At 42.5% G+C, this 22,873-nt stretch overlaps 1 protein-coding gene across 1 annotated transcript in view; it reads left to right on the top strand.

Annotated features, from left to right (window-relative positions):
• LOC134966254 (leukocyte antigen CD37-like) overlaps positions 1-22,873 on the top strand; it is a 218,208-nt gene that overhangs the window by 154,532 nt on the left and 40,803 nt on the right. The window contains exon 5 of the mRNA XM_063942845.1: positions 20,175-20,249. Within this exon, the coding sequence (XP_063798915.1) occupies positions 20,175-20,249 (75 nt within the window). The remainder of the gene's footprint in view (positions 1-20,174; positions 20,250-22,873) is intronic.

Raw genomic sequence — 22,873 nt, 5'->3', positions numbered from 1 at the left:
TGGTGTGTAGTTAGTCATCCCTCACTGCTCCAAGCCAGTTAGTATTGCTCAGCTGTCATGGAAATATATTGTTTGAAAATTTGCGGGAATCACTTTTTTTTCTTTATTGCTGCAATAAGTGGCGCTAAACCCCCCAATTCTTAGCGCTGGAGAAACTTGCATAGTTTATCCAGAGTCCATGATCATTGAAATAATTACTGGACTGATAAAGTATGCTGCTGTATACCGTACTCCTATATGCAACAGTATAGAACGCTTTCCCAAAATCCAAATACAGTATATCGATTGTATCAGTTGTACTCCCTGATCCTGCTGTAAACATACCTTTGTTAATTATATCTGGCAGATATGAACAGTCCGCAGATATGAACAGTCCTTCACAAAACCAGACTATTATCATTTCTTTTCTAGAATCTATTTCAGAATTGTATCCTTCGTAATCCATTCAAGATATAGCCATGGCAGAAGTCACAAATTTGTTTTAGATTGGTTTCGGCAGCCTTGAAGCACCAACCTAGTTTTAAAGGATCAAGAATTTTGATGTCTTCAAACCTGTTCAGACAAGCAACAGTGTAATCCATGTGTAAAAAAAAACAGATTGAGCATCTTCTCACAGGGAATAATCTCATTCTAATAAAAAAAAAATATTACCCAAAACATAATACCACAATAAAAAATAAAAGGTATCATAATTTGCGGCACATGTCAAAATTGTAATACTTTTTATTTCTTATTGTCTATTATGTTTTGAGTAATAAAAGTTTTTTATTAGAATGAGATTATTCCCTGTGAGAAGACAGTGGAGATTCTTGAATAAGTTTTTGAGGGTCAGTTCCTCTTTGGTAGCAGTAGTTCCAACCAGTGGAATATCTGGTTTCAGTTAAGGAGTGATCAGCATCCATTAGTGCCCTCTGTACATTTTTCTGGTTTTATTGGTATAATCTATGTGTAACCTCCAAACATCTTGCATGCATGATCAGTGCATTAGCAGGCTAGCAACCCTGTGCCCAGCACACATGACATCATGATGTAACATTCCACCCCCTTGGCTTTACACTCTGGATTGTAACACCTCCTTACAGTCCTGTGCATGATTTTACAGCACCTACAGCTGCTCATCTGTATAGTGATAGAGCCGTCTAGGTGGCCCCGGTTTGGTCCCTTCCAGTATCATGTCACCTCTGGATACCAGGTCATAATGTATTGCTGAGATAACTCAATAAGACACACACAGCCGCATGTCTCATAAGTAATCTGCTTTATTTTGGTCAGCTTCGATATTTATACACGTATATTGGCAGTAAATGATTAACACAATTATATAACTTCATATGCCCCTTGTCCTTCTGCTTATCTGGAGCTACATATAGATATTTTCCATTTCTGAAGAGAGAGCTGGGTGCCAGATGCTCACTTTCACACACAATGTTATATAGAAACACGCTTTTATATTTTCCATATGTTCAAGCTAGTTTAATCAAATCTCTTTGTAATATTAAAATGAATTGCATTATTATAATTAAGAATGGTAGCTAAGCTTTTATCTCTATCATTTTCCCTCCTATTTATAATAATCAAACATTACAGGTTCATCTGGTATTACAATATGACATTACAGTTGAGCTACAAGGCATCACATAAACTCTACCTACAAGAGACTAAGCAAACAGTCTAGCTATAATGGTGCTAAAGGCTATGTTCCCATAGGACGGTGCTTGTCACTCTATCCCACGGAAGGTAAAGAACCGTTCACATCATATCCATTAAGGTAGACTGCTCACGGCTCCTTCTTGCCAAGCTCTTCTGTAGTTTCTTCTTTGAGTTTACACTTTACAAATTTCTTTCAAGCTGAAAGGAAGGGAAACAAAATAGCATCTTAAATTCAGATATATGCAATTTGCTAAAAAACATCACTATTTCAACAATCTCCTTTGCATGTTTGCATATTTCATCGTTCAAACTTAACTTGAGCAAAATTGCAGTGGAACCCAAGTTTCTCTTTCCTTAATTGACACAGAAGTGGGCGTGGTCAGAAACACTCGATATGGACCATCAAATCTGGGCTCAAGTGACTTTTTCACGTGTCTTTCCAGATACACCCAATCTCCTGGTTAAAGCTTGTGGGGATTCAGATCTGCTCCTGAATCTGGGAGATAAAAAAAACTAGAGAACACAGAGGTGTCAGTTTCTTCAGTAAGAACACTTTAGCATCCCTTTCTGGTTTCTGTGACACACTCACTAATCTGATACTGTAACTTCTGGTACTCCTTATCTGCAAATATCTTCTGAACTTAATTTTCTATCTATTGATCTTGCTGTAGCTTTTGCCATTGGCCAATAACTGAAAAATGTCTGTGACTATCAATACATCTTTGGCAGTTAGTTATAGTCAATTTGCAGTCTGGAAAATAACTTTTGGGGATTGCTCCAAGGGTTGTCTTGACCTTCTGTCCTGGATTGGACATTTCCACATATCCAGCAGGCTTGTACAAACTTGGCTGCATCTGGATAAAATTCTGGAGCTATCCATCTTTTCTGTGACTAAGTTTCCCATCTGATCATTTCCCAGGTGTGTGAGTCCATGGCTGACTTAACACATAAGGGGGTATAAGCTTCTGGGTAAGTATAAATTTTCTTCTAATTTCCATAAGCCAGTTTCTTCTTCTTGTCTGGCTCCTCTTCTCTGCCATGCTGCTTTTTTTTTTTTTTAGGACCTGCTTGTTCCTGAAATTTCGTCAAATCCTGTAGATCAGGCATTTGAGGCTTTGCTTCTTTCTGTTACTTCTGTATGTGTGGTGTAGATGGCTACCTTTACTGGTTGTTTCGTTGCTTTCTCTTTCCACAGGCTTCTTTCTCACTCTCTCCTGCTTTGTTCTGAAGTTCAATCAGCGTAGCATAATCAGGCATTTGGTCTGGCACTGGAATGGTTACTGTATAGGCTTGCCTTATCTGCTGGGGGCATTTTGCTGCTCTCTTTGCTTCAGCATCTTGCCAGATTGTTGCCTCTTGTTTCAGGAGTGTCATTTCTTCATGTGCCTGGATCTTTATTACTGCAACCTTTTCTGTGGCCCTTGCAGAGCTCTCAACTGGTGTCTGATCAGGGAAGCACGTTGTATGTCTTCGCCACTTGCCTTCTTGAAGCCTCTGCTTTTCCATATCTGGCCCACAATCTTGTGCTGGGATGGTAGGGATCCTGAGTCCACAACTTCATGTTTAGTGGTTACTGCGTATCCTGTATAAGGAATCCCATCCTCATAGTATCTTGAACCATCCACATAGAGATTGTGCTGTGCATCAGGAAGGGTTGTGTCTGTGACATGAGGTATTGGTTGAGTCTCTTGTTCCATCAGAGCCATGCAGTCATGGGAAAAAAAAATTATTGTGAATATTTTCATCACTTTCTGCATTCCATAGTTCATGTGGTCCTCATCATCCTGGTTATTCTGGGTACCATTGCTAGAGATATTATATGTCTCTCTTCTCCCTCCTTTTGAATCTAGAGATTCATACTCTGCTCCTTCTTCCTGCAATAGGGCTGGTAGTAGAGTTGCTGGGTTGAGGGTGGTGTATCTTTTGATGGTGACATTTGTGGCACTTAGTAGAGCTACTTCATACTTGGTGAGTCTTGCAGCTGATAAGTGCTTGGTTCTGGCTTGCTGTAGTATTTCAGTCACCGCATGTGGTACCTGAATGATCAGTTCATGATTAAGCACAATGTCTATGCATTTCTGTTTGAGGACTGCTGTTGCTGCAACTGCTCTGATGCAGGTGGGTGCTCCTTGGATAATGTTGTCCAGTTTGTTTGAAAGATAAGCCACTGGGTGTTGCTTGCTTCCATGCGTCTGTGTAATGACTCCAAGTGCATGACCTCTTTCCTCATGGCAATAAAGAGTAAATGGTTTGGTGTAGTCTGGCAGACCCAGTGCTGGTGGAGATGCTATGGCAGCCTTGAGTTTCCAAACTGCTTCTTCAACTTGCTCTGTGGTGTAGCTTGAAGCCTCTTTCTTTGTGCTGTCATACAAAACTTGCATGTAGATAAACTTCAGTTGCTGCTTCAATGCTAGGCTTCATGATAGCTGGAATATTGCTGGTATACTTGATTCCTTGTGGGGTATACTGAATAGTAGCTTGCATGATGTTAAGGATATCAGCTCCCAACAAATTCACTCTTTGAAGAGGGAGGGGCTGTCCTCCCAGTCCTGTCCCATCGACATAGTGGCTGGTTAAGAGTTCTTCTGGGACGTCAGTTTTCTTAAGTACAGTGACTGCTGCTCCAGTGTCCAAAAGGCATTCTAGGGTGTTTCCTGTAGGTAGAGTAAGCATAACAGTACCTTTTATGGGGTCAGTGTAGGTGTCACTTGAGTAGGTGGACCCCGTAGCAGGATTCAGTCATTCCTGTTGTACCGTGAAGGTTGGGACAGAGTCCTTAGATTTCAGCCATGTCTGGTATTTTCTGCTTTTCTTCTTCTGATGACCTGAAACCTTGCACAAAAAACATTTACCAGTCATGTCTTCACCCTGCACATTTCTTGTGGTGTAGGGCCTGGAGTTATTTACACCTTTACCTTGATTTTGGACCTTATTTGTCTTGGTGTTAGACTGGGCAGCCTGCACTACATGTATAGTAACAGATGGTGCTTTGGAAGTTCTCTTATCTCTCCTTTCTTTCTCGTTATCTTGAATCCCTTCTAGGACTTCTACTAGTGAGGTAATGTTCATCAAATTTGCTTCTGGTCGGACTGCATACAACTGCTGCCTGTATTCAGGTCTAAGTCCATTAAGGAACCTGGTCTTAAACAGTCTGGCGTTGTTAGCCTCTGCAATGGGAAATCCTTCATTTTCTTGTTTAACTGACAATTTGTCATAGTATTCCCTTATGCTGAGGTGTTTTTGTACCAGATCAGGTTCAGCTGGGGCAGTGTCTCTGATCTGTGCACACCTGACTTGTACTCTATATAACAGTTGCAAGCCTGAAGCTAGAGTATAACGGTTAGCTTCAGAGGGAGCTGCCTTAATTTCTCCTCTATCACCATCTGCAGCTTGGGTGGTTATAGCTAAGACTTTATTATATTCACCTATTCCTATGGAGGCTTTAAGAATCTGTTCTAAATCAACCCAACACGGTCTATACACAAGATACACTTGTTTAATCTTTTTTTCAAATTCAGCTGGACTTTTTCTGATATCTGGTAAGTCATTTACAGTACGCATAACCTCTGAAGGGAGCCAGGGTATGTATTGTTCCTGCTCCACATATTCTGCAATATAACCTTCAGCCCCAGGTAACCTGTCAGTTGTATGTCTGGGATTAGCATGACTACTAACTCTAACAGGCATTACATTGTAATTTTTACGAGATATTCCTCTTGGATCTCTGTTAGGACTACTAGCAAAGTTCCACAACCTCCTAAATATCCCTGGAGTTTTTGGTTTAACATTTTGTGATTCACATGGTCCTGAATTTGTCTCTACCCAGTTACCACAAAAGAAACATTTTTCACTTCCCTCCGGAACACATCTCCCACAATAAAGACACTTTCTTTCAGGGTAGTGGATAACATCCCTATGAACCAGTGTACCTTCTGAATTGTTTTTATAACTTAAAGTATTTTCATAACGTTTTTTAGGTGTCATTTGTTCTGCATATGTTGCTGAAGGAGTTAAAACTCCCGCTTTATCATGTGTCCTTGATTCTGCATGCATTGATACTGCTGAGGGGGCTGACCCCCCTTCCACATTCCCATCATTATAAATAGCATAACATGTTATTGTAACATTGGGTGGTGGTATTATATTAGACCTACAATCTTCCTAATTCTTTCCTCATCTTCCAGTTCTTGTGAAACAATGAGCCATATATTTACAGTGTCCAAATAACCTTTCTTTTGTAACCAGTGACTATCTGTGGCCTGGAACCTTTTCCAAGCCTCTGTATCTAAGATTCCATCCTTTGGAAAATTAGCTCTTTTAAGGATAGCGTTAATACGCTTAATTCCTCTCCTTCCCTCACGTTCTGCTAAGCGCTTCATCTTACTCCCTTTCCCTCCCATTGGGGTAATTAAGCCCTCTGGGTGTGGCCGAATCCACCTGCGGTGAAGAGGGATATGTCCTTGAACGAGAAGTATCTGTGTATCACTGGCTATAAGTTTTGTCTAGACACAAACCTTTCTCAGCCTATTTTTGTTTCTACTGAACTTGTCTGACTATACTAAATCACATTTACAATACATGCAATCTAAAACACCATATTCAGTCTTCTAACTTTTCTGACAACTTGTTGGACACTGCTGGTATTTTTTTTTTTTTTTTAAATGATCAGTAGGTTAATCAGCTAAGCATAAAGGATATGGTTCATTTCTATGCACTGACAACAATTGAGCATCCAAATGATATCCCACAATACTAGCAAATTCTGTTAAAATGCCTTTCCTATTCTGAGATGGTTATCTACGTTGCAAAAAACACTGGGTAAATCCTGCATAATAATTAACCTTAGTACACCTCTGTACTGCACACAATTGCAAACTAGGTACGCCTTTGTATTCTATTCCAATTGTTCTGTGGGCGCATGCGCTAATAAGACATAGACACAGATTCAGTCATTCAGCAACATATAGAACATACAAACATATGACAACAACTGCAATATGCCTTACGCCTTATGCCTTAGCTTTATACTGTAGCTGCAACAAGCAATGCACCTTAGCTAAGCAATACACCTGTATATGCCTTAGATTACAACAAGCAATAAACTTTAGCTGCGCAAGCAATACACCTGTATCTGCCTTAGATTACAACAAGCAATAAACTTTAGCTGCGCAAGCAATACACCTGTATCTGCCTTAGATTACAACAAGCTATACTTTTTAGCTGCGCAATACAACATAATTCAAGTAATCTAGGCTGTGTGACAAGATAATCGGGTTCTTTATAATTCTAGTGATGAGCGGGTTCGGTTTTACTCGGTTTTACTCGGTTTTACTCGGTTCTCAAAACGGCATCTTATTGGCTCACGGATGTCACGTGTTTTGGATAGCCAATAAGATGCCGTTTTGAGAACCGAGTAAAACCGAGTAAAACCGAACCTCGCTCATCACTAATAATGACAGTTCAAGGAAAAACATAAATGCACATTGTCTCTATAATGGACTTAGAATTACACTCAAGGAGTCTGATTTTGAGCAAAATATGGCTGCAGTTCAATCGTTTTACTCACCCAATGTGAAATCAGAGTCCTTGAGAACAATTCGCTTCCAACACAGAAACTCTCATTAGATGCTTTTCCTTGTGTTAGTCATCCCGTAGAGTCCCTCATTAAATGATAGAGCCGTCTAGGTGGCCCAGGTTTGGTCCCTTCTAGTATCATGTCACCTCTGGATACCAGGTCGTAATGTATTGCTGAGAGAACTCAAGAAGACACACACAGCCGCATGTCTCATAAGTAATCTGCTTTATTTTGGTCAGCTTCGATATTTATACACGTATATTGGCAGTAAATGATTAACACAATTATATAACTTCATATGCCCCTTGTCCTTCTGCTTATCTGGAGCTACATATAGATATTTTCCATTTCTGAAGAGAGAGCTGGGTGCCAGATGCTTACTTTCACACACAATGTTATATAGAAACACGCTTTTATATTTTCCATATGTTCAAGCTAGTTTAATCAAATCTCTTTGTAATATTAAAATGAATTGCATTATTATAATTAAGAATGGTAGCTAAGCTTTTATCTCTATCAATAGTAAATGTATGCAGACACTGGAATCAGTGATTACAATACCTGTGTGATTTTCAGAGCAGTTTGCTCAAGTCATGCTCATGTCATGTCTCAGTGAAAACAAACATTCAAAGTACACTCATCTGATCAGACCTTTAGGGGAGAACTGTAAAAATAAATACAAAAACATGCGCTTTGGATAGGCAGAAGCAGGAACTATTTTATATCCGGCTTTGGGTTGCAAACCATCAACAAATGTATCAACAGACATTTAAAGTGAACAAAATATTAATCTGCCAGTAAAAAAAAGAAACTGTTACTTAGAAAGTACGGTACTTGCTATCCTACATGACTATTGCATAACTGGTGTTGTGTCATTGTAGTGTTGTGAGCCAGACAACTGTGTGTAGAGAGAGTAGACATTTTTTAATCAGTTTAAAATCCAGTTGAATTTCTCATATTTAATGACCAAGATCTGTCCTTTGAAATTTTTTCCTCACCTTTGACAGTCATGTTTGCCATTGCGTTATATTTAGTGTTTTTAGGGGGTAATTCCAAGTTGATCGCAGCAGGAATTTTGTTAGCAGTTGGGCAAAACTATGTGCACTGCAGGGGAGGCAGATTTAACATGTGCAGAGAGAGTTAGATTTGGGTGTGGTGTGTTCAATCTGCAATCTAATTTGCAGTGTAAAAATAAAGCAGCCAGTATTTACCCTGCACAGAAATAAAATAACCCACCCAAATCTAACTCTTTCTGCACATGTTATATCTGCCTCCCCTGCAGTGCACATGGTTTTGCCCAACTGTTAACAAAATTCCTGCTGCGATCAACTTGGAATTACCCCCTTAATCTTTTTAAACACTGTATAATATTTGAAATAAATAAAGTGTTGTTCAAACTGGTTTGAGAATCAGTTAATGGTAGATTTGGGCATTTCTACAATCTGTACTTATCCTCCTCCATAGGTAGTGTTACTAGTTATGTTTATATATGGCTGTACATTTTGGTATAGCCATAATAATCTCACACTTTCAAATTCTGTTATTCAAAATCTTAAAAGCTGTCAGTAAACATATTTGAGAACACACAGCACGCACATGTCTGCTTGTATACCAGTCGCAGCTGACTGATCAACGGATGCCTCAGTAATGAAATAGAGAAGTGAAACCCCTAGTGGTTTATAAAGAATCACCACACACTGGGGAAAGGCACCTTTACCTCATCACCTGCTTACCTAAGTGGCCAAAATGAACTATTTAAGTCATAGTTTTCTTTAATAGAAAATGGCTCTTTTTCTTTTGGTTAACTCCCATTATAAAATACTTCATCCCTTAGTTTCTGAGGCACAATGGACCTGATTCTAAGTCACATTGGGAGATTTATCAAAGCTTGGTGAGAGATAAAACGGAGAGAGATAAAGCACAAATCAGCTTGTTATTTTACAGACGGTTAGGAGCTGATTGGTTGGCAGTTTACCTCTCTCTTTCTCTACAAGCTTTGGTAAATCACCTCCTGCAGATATTTTATAGAGCAGTAATGCGACTATACATTGTATATGCATCGTACCACCCCACTCTTCTCCACCTGCCATTGCAGTCACCATCACTAGTATTCGTATTGGCGTGATATACAGGCCACCAGGTCAGGAAGAAGAACTGGACAAGAACCTATTGCAGGACATAACTAAAATGGCATTAAAAGGAGAAGTAATAATCATCGGAGACTTTAATCTTCCTGATGTAAACTGGGAGGTGTCTGTTGCTAGTTCTACTAGAAATAGAGACATTTTAAATTCCCTTCAGGGAGCATCCCTCCACCAGTTGGTGAGGGAGCCCACACGGAAAGATGCAATATTAGACTTAATACTTACAAATGGAGACAGAATATCGGACGTAAAAGTAGGTGAAAACCTGGGATCAGCATAAAGACAGAGATTGACTCATCCCATACAAAAACAAAAGTGTTGGATTTTAGGAAGGCTGATTTTGTAGGGATGAGAAAATGTGTAAGTAATTTTTTGGCAGAGTGGAGGAACTTGGAAGTAGTGCAGGAGAGGTGGGAAACATTAAAAAGTGCAATATTAAAGGCAACAGACCTTTGTATCAAAAGTGTTAGGAAAAACACAAGTAGAAGGAAGCCAGTGTGGTTTGTGAAAGAAGTAGCAAATATTGTGAAAGAAAAAAAGATGGCTTTTAGGAAATATAAGCAGACACAAAATAATGAAGACAAAGAGATATATCTTGTTAGACAGAAGGCTACTAAGAAGGTAATCCAATGTGCAAAGGCACAAGCTGAGGAGAAAATGGCCCAGTCAGTGGGTAAAGGAAGCAAAACTTTTTTTTACGTATATAAGCGAAAGGAGAAAAACAAAAGGCGGAATTATAAAACTAAAGACAGAGACTGGGAGTCTTGTTGAGGGAGACAATGTAATAGCAGATCATCTTAATAATTATTTTTGCTTAGTATTCACTACTGAAAGAGAGGGGAAGGGCCCACAGTTAAGTTGCAGGGATATTCAGTAAAATGAAACGAGTACATTTACAGAGGAGGAGGTCCTAACAGAACTCTCAAAGAAGAAAGTGGACAAATCTATGCAGCCAGATGGGATACATCCAAGGATACTAACAGAACTTAAAGAGGTGCTGGTAGCACCATTGACAGAATTATTCAACCAGTCATTAGCTACAGGAGTAATTCCAGAGGACTGGAAATGAGCGAATGTAGTTCCACTGCACAAAAGTGGAAGCAAGAAAGAGGCAAACAACTACAGACCAGTGAGTTTTACATCAGTAGTAGGGAAATTGATGGAATCACTCTTAAAAGAAAAAATTGTAGATTATCTCAAATCCAGCAATTTACAGGTTCCCAAACAGCATGGATTCACTGGGGGGAGTTCATGTAAAACAAATCTTATTGACTTTTTTGACTGTGTGACTAAAGTGATGGATAAAGTTGTAGCCGTGGATATAGCTTATCTAGACTTTAGTAAGGTTCCACATCGCAGACTGCTAAATAAACTTGGAAGTTTGGGATTGGATACTGGGATTATTGAATGGATAAGATCTTGGTTGCAGGATAGAAAACAGAGAGTTGTGGTAAATGGAGTGCATTCACAGGAGGAAAATGTTACCAGTGGAGTACCCCAAGGATCTGTACTTGGACCAGTGCTTTTTAATATCTTTATTGGTGACATTGCAAATGGCATTAAAGGGAAAGTATGCCTTTTTGCAGATGACACAAAGGTATGCAACAGGGTAGACACACCAGGTGGGGTAAAACAAATGAGTGAGGATCTAGGTCAGTGGTCTCCAACATTAATCGGGGTGTGAGCTACTTTCGGAAAATAAAACCCCTGAAGGAGCTACCCCCTCCCCCCAATCCGCATGTGTTCCTGTGAAAGTGGGTGTGGCCTCACAGAAGTGGGTGTGGCCTCACAACTACAAGTAATGCCCCCCGCGTAGTGCCAGATACACAAATAATGCCCCTCAGCAGTGCCAGATACACAAATAATGCCCCTTAGCAATGCCAGATATTCAAATAATGCCTCCCAGCAGTGCCAGATACACAGATAATGCCCCCCTCCTTCCCCCCATCCCCCGCAGTGTCTGATACACTGCCCCACACAGTGCTAACCCTTGCTGGCTTCTTCTACTGCCGCCGGTGCTGCTCCTCATGTATGAGGGACGGAAGGGGAGGAGAGCGCAGCGCGTGTCTCTCCTGTGAAGTCCGGAGAGCGGCTGCAGTGAGGGTGACAGTCTCCGGCGACGGCGAGCATTTAAAATATGGTGCCGGTAAGTGAGCCCATCAAAACTCGCGGTCCGGCAGCCAATCAGGTACCGCCACTGCCGGTCCACGGGCTCTGATTGGCTGACGGCCGCCACCATATTAAAAGTGAAGGGAGGAGGAGTGCCAGTGACTGGCCAAGCCTGTGCGCTCTGTGAGCCACCAAAAATACTACGGCGAGCTACCGGTAGCTCGCGAGCTACGGGTTGGAGATCACTGATCTAGGTAGCCTAGAGGAATGGTCAAGAGTGTGGCAATTACAGTTTAATGCCAAAAATGCAAAATCATGCACTTGGGTCTCAAAAATCCAAAGGCTAAATATAGTATTAATGGCATATACTGGAAACTACTGAGGAGGAAAGGGAATCTAGGAGTCACTATTTCAGGTGACTTAAAGACAGGTAAGCAATGTAACAAAGCAATGAGGAAGGCTAGTCAGATGATTGGCTGCATTGGGAGAGGAATCAGCAGCAGAAAGAAAGAAGTAATAATGCCACTGTATAGGTCATTGTACAGCCTCATCTAGAATACTGTGTTCAATTCTGGAGGCCATATCTTCAAAAGGATATTAATATATTAGAGACTGTACAAAGAAGGGCAACTAAAATGGTGCATGGCTTACATCACAAAACATACCCAGAAAGACTAAAAAATCTCAATATGTATAGTTTGGAGCAGATAAGGGAAAGGGGAGATATGATAAAAACTTTAAATTATATCAACGGTTTTAACAAAGTCCAGGAAGGAAACAGTCGCCAAATGAAGAGAAGCAATAGGACACGAGGACATGCACTGAGACTGGGGGGGGAGGTTTTCAGGGGAAATTTGAGGAAAAGGGCAGTGAATATAAGTGGAATAGCCTCCCATCAGAGGTGGCAGAGGCTAAGACAGTGCAGCAATTTAAACATGCATGGGATAGACATAAGGACATCCTTACAAAGAAATAAGGATCAAATAAGTTTTGAGATAAAAATATGGTTAAAATAAGGGCAGACTAGATGGGCCAAGTGGTTCTTATCTGCCGTCAAATTCTATGTTTCTATGTTAGTACTGGTACGTATACCTACACTATGCTGGGTGAAAGGGAGACGCCTGAAAAAGACATCCCCCTGGCATACACATTACTGAAAATGACTACACTCCTCCAACACATCCATGAATCTTCCACAAAACAGTTCTCTACCCTGCATACACCCACTTGCTGCGCAGTCTACACATTTCATGTGCGGAGTAAAATGTCACAGACCCGTCTTACTCGCCTGGAGGTACACTATCATGCACATGTTTACTACCGGTCTAAAATTCGGGCCCAGTGTACACACACATTAATAATTGCTTGATGTAGAGATTTAGGGGATAATGGGTCATATGCACTAAGCTTTACAGAGAGATAAAGTGGACGGAGATAAGTACAGGTCAATCAGCTCCTAACTGCCATGTTACAGGCTGTTTGAAAAATGACAGTTGGGAGCTGATTGGCTGGTACTTTATCTCCATCCACTTTATTGCTCTGCAAGGCTCAGTACATAGAGCCCAATGTATCAAACCTTCCAAAGAGGACAAATGGAGAAATTGCCCACAAGAACCAATCAGATACAATAATTTATCTAGTACATTCCATGAAATGATAGCTAGAAATTGATTGATTGCTGTGGGTAACTTCTTCACATCCTCTATAGAGGGTTTGATACATTTCCCCATTAATCTCTGATACATAATATACTAAATGTTAAGGCATTGATTTTTACCTGCTGTAACTCAGGAGCCAGTATATAAGATGCTACTGACAATTCTGACATGTTTTTTTGAAATCAGATATAACCTGTGCTCTCATGTAAGAACCCTGGTAAACATTTACTGTTACTACAGGTTATATGGCAGAGTGTTAAGAATTATAAGCACAGCGGCCACTTTATATTGAGCATTCACCATGATTCATGTTTGTAAGTAAAGCAAAAATTCAAGCAACCCAAATCGAAATCTCTCTGCACATGTTACATCTGCCACACCTGCAGTGCGAAATGGTTTTGCCCAGTTGCTTGCTTTTTTGCTTTACTTACAAACATGAATCGGGCCCATTGTACAATATACATTGTGTAGATCGTATAATTGCTTGTACATCTGCTACTGGTTATCTGAATAATCCATGGTCAATTGTACAGTGCATCCGGAAAGTATTCACAGCGCTTCACTTTTTCCATATTTTGTTATGTTACGGCCTTATTCCAAACTGGAATAAATTAATTATTTCCCCTCAATATTCTACACACAATACCCATAATGACAATGTGAAAAAAGCGTTTTTGAGATTTTTTAAAATTTATTAAAAAAACTAAGAAATCACATGTACATAAGTATTCACAGCCTTTGCTCAATACTTTGTTGATGCACCTTTTGCAGCAATTACAGCCTCAAGTCTTTTTGAATATGATGCCACAAGCTTGGCACACCTATCTTTGGGCAGTTTCGCCCATTCCTCTTTGCAGCCCCTCTCAAGCTTCATCAGGATGGATGGGAACCGTCGGTGCACAGCCATTTTCAGATCTCTCCAGAGATGTTCAATAGGTTTCAAGTCTGGGCTCTGGCTGGGCCACTCAAGGACATCCACAGAGTTGTCCTGAAGCCACTCCTTGGATATCTTGGCTATGTGCTTAGGGTTGTTGTCCTGCTGAAAGATGAACGGTTGCCCCAGTCTGAGGTCGAGCGGTCTTGAGCAGGTTTTCATCCAGGATGTCTCTGTCCATTGCTGAATTCATCTTTTCCTCTATCCTGACTAGTCTCCCAGTTCCTGCCACTGAAAAACATCTCCACAGCATGATGCTGCCACCACCATGCTTCACTGTAGGGATGGTATTATCCTGGTGATGAGCGGTGCCTGGTTTCCTCCAAACATGACGCCTGGCATTCACGCCAAAGAGTTCAATCTTTGTCTCATCAGACCAGAGAATTTTGTTTCTCATGTTTCTGAGAGTCCTTCAGGTACATTTTGGCAAACTAGAGGCAGCCTGCCATTTGCTTTTTACTAAGGTGTGGCTTCCGTCTGGCCACTGTACCATATAGGCCTGATTGGTGGATTGCTGCAGAGATGGTTGTCCTTCTGGAAAGTTCTCCTCTCTCCACAGAGGAATTCTGTAGCTCTGACAGAGTGACCATCGGGTTCTTGGTCACCTCCTTGACTAGGGCCCTTCTCCCCTAATTGCTCAGTTTAGACGGCCGGCCAGCTCTAGGAAGAGTCCTGGAATGTTCCGAACTTCTTCCATTTACGGATGATGAAGGCCACTGTGATCATTGGGACCTTCAAAGCAGCAGATATTTTTCTGTACCCTTCCCCAGATTTGTGCCTTGAGACAATCCTGACTCGGAGGTCTACAGACAATTCGTTTGACTTCATGCTTGGTTTGTGCTCAGACATGCACTGTCAAGTGTGGGACCTTATATAGACAGGTGTGTGCCTTTCCAAATCATGTACAATCAATTGAATTTACCACAGGTGGACTCCAATTAGGCTGTAGGAACATCTCAAGGATGTTCAGTGGAAACAGTATGCACCTGAGCTCAATTTTGAGCTTCATGGCAAAGGCTTTGAATACTTATGTACATATGATTTCTTTGTTTTTTATTTTTAATAAATGTGCAAAAAAACAACTTTTTTCATGTTGTCATTATGGAGTATTATGTGTAGAATTTTGAGGGAAAAAATTTATTTATTCCATTTTGAAATAAGGCTGTAACATAACAAAATGTGGAAAAAGTGAAGCACTCTTAATACTTTCCGAATGCACTGTGGGGGTCATTCCGAGTTGTTCGCTCTGTATTTTTTTTTCTCGCAACGGAGCGATTAGTCGCTAATGCGCATGCGCAATGTCCGCAGTGCGACTGCGCCAAGTAAATTTGCTATGCAGTTAGGAATTTTACTCACGGCATTACGAGGTTTTTCTTCGTTCTGGTGATCGGAGTGTGATTGACAGGAAGTGGGTGTTTCTGGGCGGAAACTGGCCGTTTTATGGGAGTGTGCGAAAAAACGCTACCGTTTCCGGGAAAAACGCGGGAGTGGCTGGAGAAACGGGGGAGTGTCTGGGCGAACGCTGGGTGTGTTTGTGACGTCAAACCAGGAACGACAAGCACTGAACTGATCGCAGATGCCGAGTAAGTTTGAAGCTACTCAGAAACTGCTAAGAAGTGTCTATTCGCAATTCTGCTAATCTTTCGTTCGCAATTTTGATATGCTAAGATTCACTCCCAGTAGGCGGCGGCTTAGCGTGTGCAAAGCTGCTAAAAGCAGCTTGCGAGCGAACAACTCGGAATGACCCCCTGTATCTTACACAAAGCTATATAATCACCCTAATTTACTCACCCTAACTCTGTTATTTTAATATTATCTTTTATTTATATGACTCTGCAAAGTGTCCATAGCGTACAGGGAAAACTACAATGATAATATCAAAATAACTGATAATTATAGCTCCCAAATCTTTCATATTAAAAAAAAAAAAAAGGCATCAAGCACTTGCTGCAGGAATTAGTTGGCGTACCGGTACCCAGTGCGTTGCTGCATGAGTGGTATAGTAGCTACATGACAGTCTTGGCTACAGAAAGAGCCACTATTTGCTTGGCCACACTGCTCTCACGTCAGATCTTTTGTGGCAGAGCACCTCCAACTGGGGTCCACTGGGCTGATTGTTGTATGGTCTCTGGGTCAAAACTATAGATACAGCATTCATCGCCACTGATGATCTCCCAGAGTTTGAGTGACCGCCATCAAATCTGGCCAGCATGTTGCGGCAACATGTCACCCGAGCCTCCTTCTGCTCACGAGTAAGCTGATAGAGCACCCAGCGTGCAGAAACCATGCTCAGGACAAGTTTTTTGTGGAATATCAAGGAGATGGATCCCAATGAGATTCCTATCTCCTCCTTTAAGTGGGTGCTGACTTCTGCAGTGTGCAGTGCTGTTTAAATATGGTTCTACAGATGTGTCCACATGCATCTTCTCTATTTTGCTCAAATGGCACGCCATGCGTAGCACGGCTAAGCTTTTTTGTACGAGTAGCGAGTGAATGAATTTTAAAATTATTGTTTGCCATAATAGAATATGTACAAAGTAGCATATTAAAGAAGCCAATTAAGAAAAATCACAAAGCATGGCTAAGGGGTGTATTCAATAAGTGTCGGAATATGCCGTCTTGTCAGAAAGGCGGCAGCTTCCGACAGGTTTAGGTTTTGGCTGTATTTTTCCAACAAGTCGAGAATTCCCAACTTGTCGGAAAACACGTTGATTGACAGATTAGCCACGGATCCACGTGTTCCGCGGCCAAATCCGACAGGTTTTGGCCCCAGTTCCAACAATGTCAATCCGTTTTTTTTTAAAGTCGGATTGACATTGTCGGAACCAGGGAGCTGAGACGGGTGAGGCAGCTGGAGGAGCAGCATGTGAGGCGGCTGGAGGAGCATCGTGTGAGGCGGCCGGAGGAGCAGCGTGTGAGGCGGTCGGAGGTGCAGCTGGAGGAGCAGCATGTGAGGCGGCCGGAGGAGCAGCGTGTGAGGTGGAAGGAGGAGCAGAGTGCAGCCGAAGGAGCAGCATGTGAGGCAGCCGGAGGAGAAGCGTATGAGGCGACCGGAGGTGCAGCCGGAAAAGCAGCGTGTGAGGCGGTCGGAGGTGCAGCCAGAGGAGCAGCGTGTGAGGCGGCCGGAGCAGCAGCGCGTGAAGCGGCCGGAAGAGCAGCGTGTGAGGCGGCCAGAGGAGCAGCCGGGGAGATGAGATGGGGGAGCGGGGATGGCGAGCATGTGAGGAGAGGAGCGGTGACGGGTGAGTATTGGCAGTGGCAGCAGCAGCACGGACACCGGCGCTCAGCAGATCCGGCCGCCGGACCACACAGCAAGGGGTTTGAGTGGCTCCCCAGCCTCCCACTGACAGCTGTCGATAGAGGCCAAATCCGACAGTTGGATTTGGCCGCCCCATTGAATACTGACTTGTCGGATCCTTTCCGCCGGAAAGGACCCGACAGGTATTGAATACACCCCTCAATCTCATAGTCTATGACCAGGGCCGGTTCAAGGGCGCTCTGCGCCCCGGGCAGGAAATGGGGCGTGGCCTAATACAGGGGGCGTGGTCAATTACGCCCCCTGTACATTAAAAGCGCCGCTTGAATGCCGAGCGGTGCGCGATGACGTAATCGCGCACCGCACAGCAAAAGGTCCTCTCCAGGAAGGGAAACTAGATGCATAGCGTCTAGTTCCCCTTCCTGGAGAGTAACTTTGCTGTGCGGTGCGCGATGACGTCAGGAGGCGGACGGGGATGGGGACGGGAACGGCAGCGGGCAGCGGAGGCGGACGGGGACACAGCGGGCAGCAGTGGCGGATCTTGCCACGGTGCGGCGCCCTCCGGATGGCGCCAGCGCCCTCCGGAAGGCGGCGCCCCGGGCAAAAGTCCTGCTTGCCCGTGGCAAGATCCGCCACTGTCTATGACATTCCAAGCCGTGCCATGCATGGCAGGATAAAGTTAAGGTGTATTTCACAAGAACTGTAGTCAGAGATTACAGTTCACAACCAGACAGTCAAATTGTGTCTACACTACCTATGCACTGTACATCTGAAAACTAATATGTAGTACATCACACAGAAAAAGAGAAAAATAATTAGCCCTATATATGGTGCACAATTGCTCAGTACTGGGATCCTACTGTCATGAGCTCACACCCTGTACAGGGTGAGACAGAAGCGGCAGCTGCAGCAGTGCTGACTACCTAGTGCAGGAGGAGGGGGCGCTAAATTAGCGCACCTCCTCCCTCTCCTCCACCGCTAAACACAAATAAACATACATGTTAAGATGTATGTAATATTAGTGATGGCTGTGCATAAGGGATCGGCAGCGTCGTCGTTTATCACAGCCGCCGTGGTGAACCCAAGGACTTGGAATTAGGCTACACTCTTCTAAACCCATGTGAACCCAGTCAATGAGAGTCTAGGGGCGGGATTAGGAGAGTGAAGCCTGATGCAGAGTCCCGGGATCTGCATGGAGGCTGTGGTGTACAACTTGGCTGCTGATCCCGGATACACTACCAGCATATATATTACATATAAACATGTATGTTTATATGTGCTTAGTGTCCCCCCTTCTTCCTGCAGTAGGTAGTCGGCGCTGGACAGACCATTATTAATATCTTAACCCCAAGTTTTTGTCAAGACCTGCACCCTGGAAAGGGTATTATTTAGGCTCTATCATGGAATTTTGAAAGTTTTTTTGTAAATAAATATTATTAAATTGTTTCTGAGTGGCCTTTGGTCTTCCTCTTTAGGTGTGTTGGTATGAGAGTTTAAATTTAAAAGGAGTTGATGGCTTCAAAAAGGACTTCCATCATTTGATTATCCTCATTAAGAAGAGTTGCACTAGGGAGAAGATTATGAACTTTATATCAGAGACTCATAAGAATTTTCAAACTCTCTGAGTCACCAGACAAGCCTTTAAAGTGTTTTTTTTTATAATATAATGTTTTTTTTCTTAACAGTTTTAGTTATATTAATTTTTGTAATGGAATTTATAACCATGAGCGCCCTCCCCAACAGCCGATCTACCTGGAGGAGTTGCCTGTGTAATATATTTGTTTATGTGTTGTAGCAAATTAAGTTTTCAAGTACTTAAGTTATTGAGCACAAAATAAGGGTCATTCTGTGACCCTTATATATATCCGAAGGTAGGTTAGGTGGCACTCATAGGGCCTTGCGAATCGGAAGTGTATACAGGCGACTAGTGCCAAACACATCACGTTTCAGTTTTATTTTAAATCTTTTATCAGGATACAGATGAATGTGACAAATCTTACCTTTATAGATAACACCAATACCAAGAGTGAAAACACGAGGTGCCAGGCCAGCGAGTAGGGGGTGTTGTCACAGACCATCGCGTCGCTTGTCCTGTGACATCATACCCCACTCGCCGGTCTCACAAAAGTTTTAACACTTCTGGTTTGCAAAGCTCTGTGAGTGCCATCTCAACTACCTACTTTCATATTTTCCACATTGTGGATAGAAAGGCACGAGACAATATTGAGCGTTTGGAAGAAGTGCCGACAATGGTGTGTGTGTGTGTGTATGTATGTATGTATGTATATATATATATATATATATATATATATATATATATATATATATAAAAAACTAGGGGTGCACTCACCAGTACATCATTTCTTGTTTTATTTCACATCATCTAGAAGATAAAAAATATCATCAACATTTCGGTCAAAGGTCCAGATCTGGGACCGAAAAGTTGATGCTACTTTTTACCTTGTGGATGATGTGAAATAAAACAAGAAATGACGAAGACTGGTAGTTGCACCCCTGGGTTTTTTTTATATCTACTGTGCAGAGGATTTTTTGTCCTTTTTGGGGGGTAGATACCCCAGCACTGCTTTTATCAAGACGTGAGTGTGGACCTTTCTGGACGATAGATAGATAGATAGATAGATAGATAGATAGATAGATAGATAGATAGATAGATAGATAGATAGATAGATATTTCATTAAACATTTCAGCTTCCCACATATGATACCTATTAGGACAGTAGTTCCTGGAAGGGATGCTGAGCTATTGAGAGTACACACACGTTGTTTTGCATCAGAGTTGTGGCAGTTGTAATATTAATCACTGCTTGTTTTCCATCTATCCTTGTAGTATTTTGCATTCCTTCTCCTGCTGTTTGCGACTCAGATTACTCTGGGAGTGCTGGCATATACACAGAGAAATACCGTAAGTGACATATATATGATATGCTATTTAAGATATTTTCTAAAGACTTTGCATTGTTGGAGACTGGATGCACCCAGTTTAGGCTTTTTCATACAGTATATATTATGTTGTATTCATGTTATTAACATGCAGAGAAAACATTTTATCCTTCTGTGGAATTATTATTATCATTATGATCTTTTTAAAAGCACCTACATAACATGATGCAAACTACAGTGTAGAGATAAAATAAACAATCATTTGACAGAACAAGTTATAGGGCAAGACAAGTAATGTGGCCTCAATTCCCCAACATTGATGCGATCCACCAATCGCCAGACATGATGATTGTGAACCGTCAAAGGATCGGAAAAACCTGCATGTTAAAAATCCCTGATTCACAAAGTTGGATTTCCCCGACCTAGGCTTCAGGAGAATGGGAAATTGCCCCAAGTTTCCCCTTATGTATGGGCACCATAAGTTGCCAATGATTTGCAATCTAATACAGTAAAAAACAAGGATACTCATATAAGAGGAAAAGGTACCTGTATAAAGCAATAAATCATCCATTGTATGATTATCAAGAGCACAGAAGGGCTGAGCTGACCACGGTTAAAACAGGATTTTGATACCTACCGGTAAATCCTTTTCTCCTAGTCCGTAGAGGATGCTGGGGTCCACTTCATGATCATAGGGTATAGACGGTTCCGCAGGAGCCATGGGCACTCTTAAGACTTTTCAATGGGTGTGAACTGGCTCCTCCCTCTATGCCCCTCCTCCAGACCTCAGTTATAGGAACTGTGCCCAGGGAGATGGACATTTCGAGGAAAGGATTTACTTTAATACTAATGGTGAGATACATACCAGCTCACCCCTCAACCATGCCGCACAACATGGCATTCAACAGAACACACGCCAAAAGGCATGAACCAATTACAGCAACATGCTGAAAACTAATATAACATAACATGTGTAACCTAATGAACAAAAAACTGCAGGTAAAGTACGAACTGGGACGGGCGCTCAGCATCCTCTACGGACTAGGAGAAAAGGATTTACCGGTAGGTATCAAAATCCTGTTTTCTCATACGTCCTAGAGGATGCTGGGGTCCACTTCATGACCATGGGGTTTATACCAAAGCTCCAGTACGGGCGGGAGAGTGCGGATGACCCTGCAGCACCGATTGACCGAACTTGAGGTCTTCATCGGCCAAGGTGTCAAACTTGTAGAATTTTGCAAATGTGTTTGACCCCGACCAAGTAGCTGCTCGGCAAAGTTGCAATGCCGAGACCCCTCGGGCGGCCGCCCAGGATGAGCCCACCTTCCTAGTGGAATGGGCCTTCACCAACGTCGGTAATGGCAATCTGGCCGTAGTATGAGTGTGCTGAATCGTACCTCTGAATCAACGCGCAATAGTCTGCTTGGAAGCAGGACACCCAATCTTGGGGGTAATTCCAAATTGATTGTAGCAGGAATTTTGTTAGCAGTTGGCCAAAACCATGTGCACTGCAGGGTAGGCAGATATAACATGTGCAGAAAGAGTTAGATTTGGGTGGGTTATTCTGTTTCTGTGCAGGGTAAATACTGGCTGCTTTATTTTTACACTGCAAATTAGATTGCAGATTGAACACACCACACCCAAATCTAACTCTCCCTGCACATGTTAAATCTGCCTCCCCTGCAGTGCACATGGTTTTGCCCAACTGCTAACAAAATTCCTGCTGCGATCAACTTGGAATTACCCCCCTTGTTGGGAGCATACAGGACAAACAAAGACTCTGTTTTCCGTATTCGAGCTGTTCTAGCGACATAAATCTTCAAAGCCCTAACCACATCTAGAGACTTTGACTCAGTGAACGTGTCAGTAACTACTGGCACCACAATAGGTTGGTTTATGTGGAAAGATGAAACCCCCTTTGGAAGAAAATGTTGACGAGTTCTCAGCTCTGCTCTATCTTCATGGAAGATCAGGTAAGGGCTCTTGTGAGACAAGGCCCCCAATTCAGACACCCGCCGTGCGGATGCCAATGCCAAAAGCATCACCACTTTCCAAGTGAGAAACTTCAACTCTATCTCTTGTAGAGGCTCAAACCAATCCGATTGAAGGAACTGCAACACCACATTAAGGTCCCATGGTGCCACTGGAGGCACAAATGGAGGCTGGATGTGCAGAACCCCTTTCATGAAGGTCTGAACCTCTGGAAGAGAGGCCAATTGTTTTTGGAAGAACACTGACAAGGCCGAAATCTGGACCTTGATTGATCCCAATCGGAGGCCCGCCTCCACACCAGCCTGCAGAGAATGGAGAAAACGTCCCAACTGAAACTCTTCCGTAGGAGCCTTCTTGGATTCACACCAAGCCACATATTTTCTCCAAATACGGTGGTAATGTTTCAACGTTACTCCTTTCCTGGCCTGAATAAGGGTGGGGATGACTTCCTTGGGAATACCCTTTCGGGCTAGGATCCGGCGCTCAACAGCCATGCCGTCAAACGTAGCTGCGGTAAGTCTTGATACTAGAGATGAGCGCCTGAAATTTTTCGGGTTTTGTGTTTTGGTTTTGGGTTCGGTTCCGCGGCCGTGTTTTGGGTTCGAACGCGTTTTGGCAAAACCTCACCGAATTTTTTTTGTCGGATTCGGGTGT

Source organism: Pseudophryne corroboree, chromosome 10 (genome assembly GCF_028390025.1).
Source record: "Pseudophryne corroboree isolate aPseCor3 chromosome 10, aPseCor3.hap2, whole genome shotgun sequence".
NCBI classification, from domain to species: Eukaryota; Metazoa; Chordata; class Amphibia; order Anura; family Myobatrachidae; genus Pseudophryne; species Pseudophryne corroboree.
The sequence above is the reverse complement of the archived record's forward strand: the minus strand, read 5'-3'. Positions and strand labels throughout refer to the sequence as shown.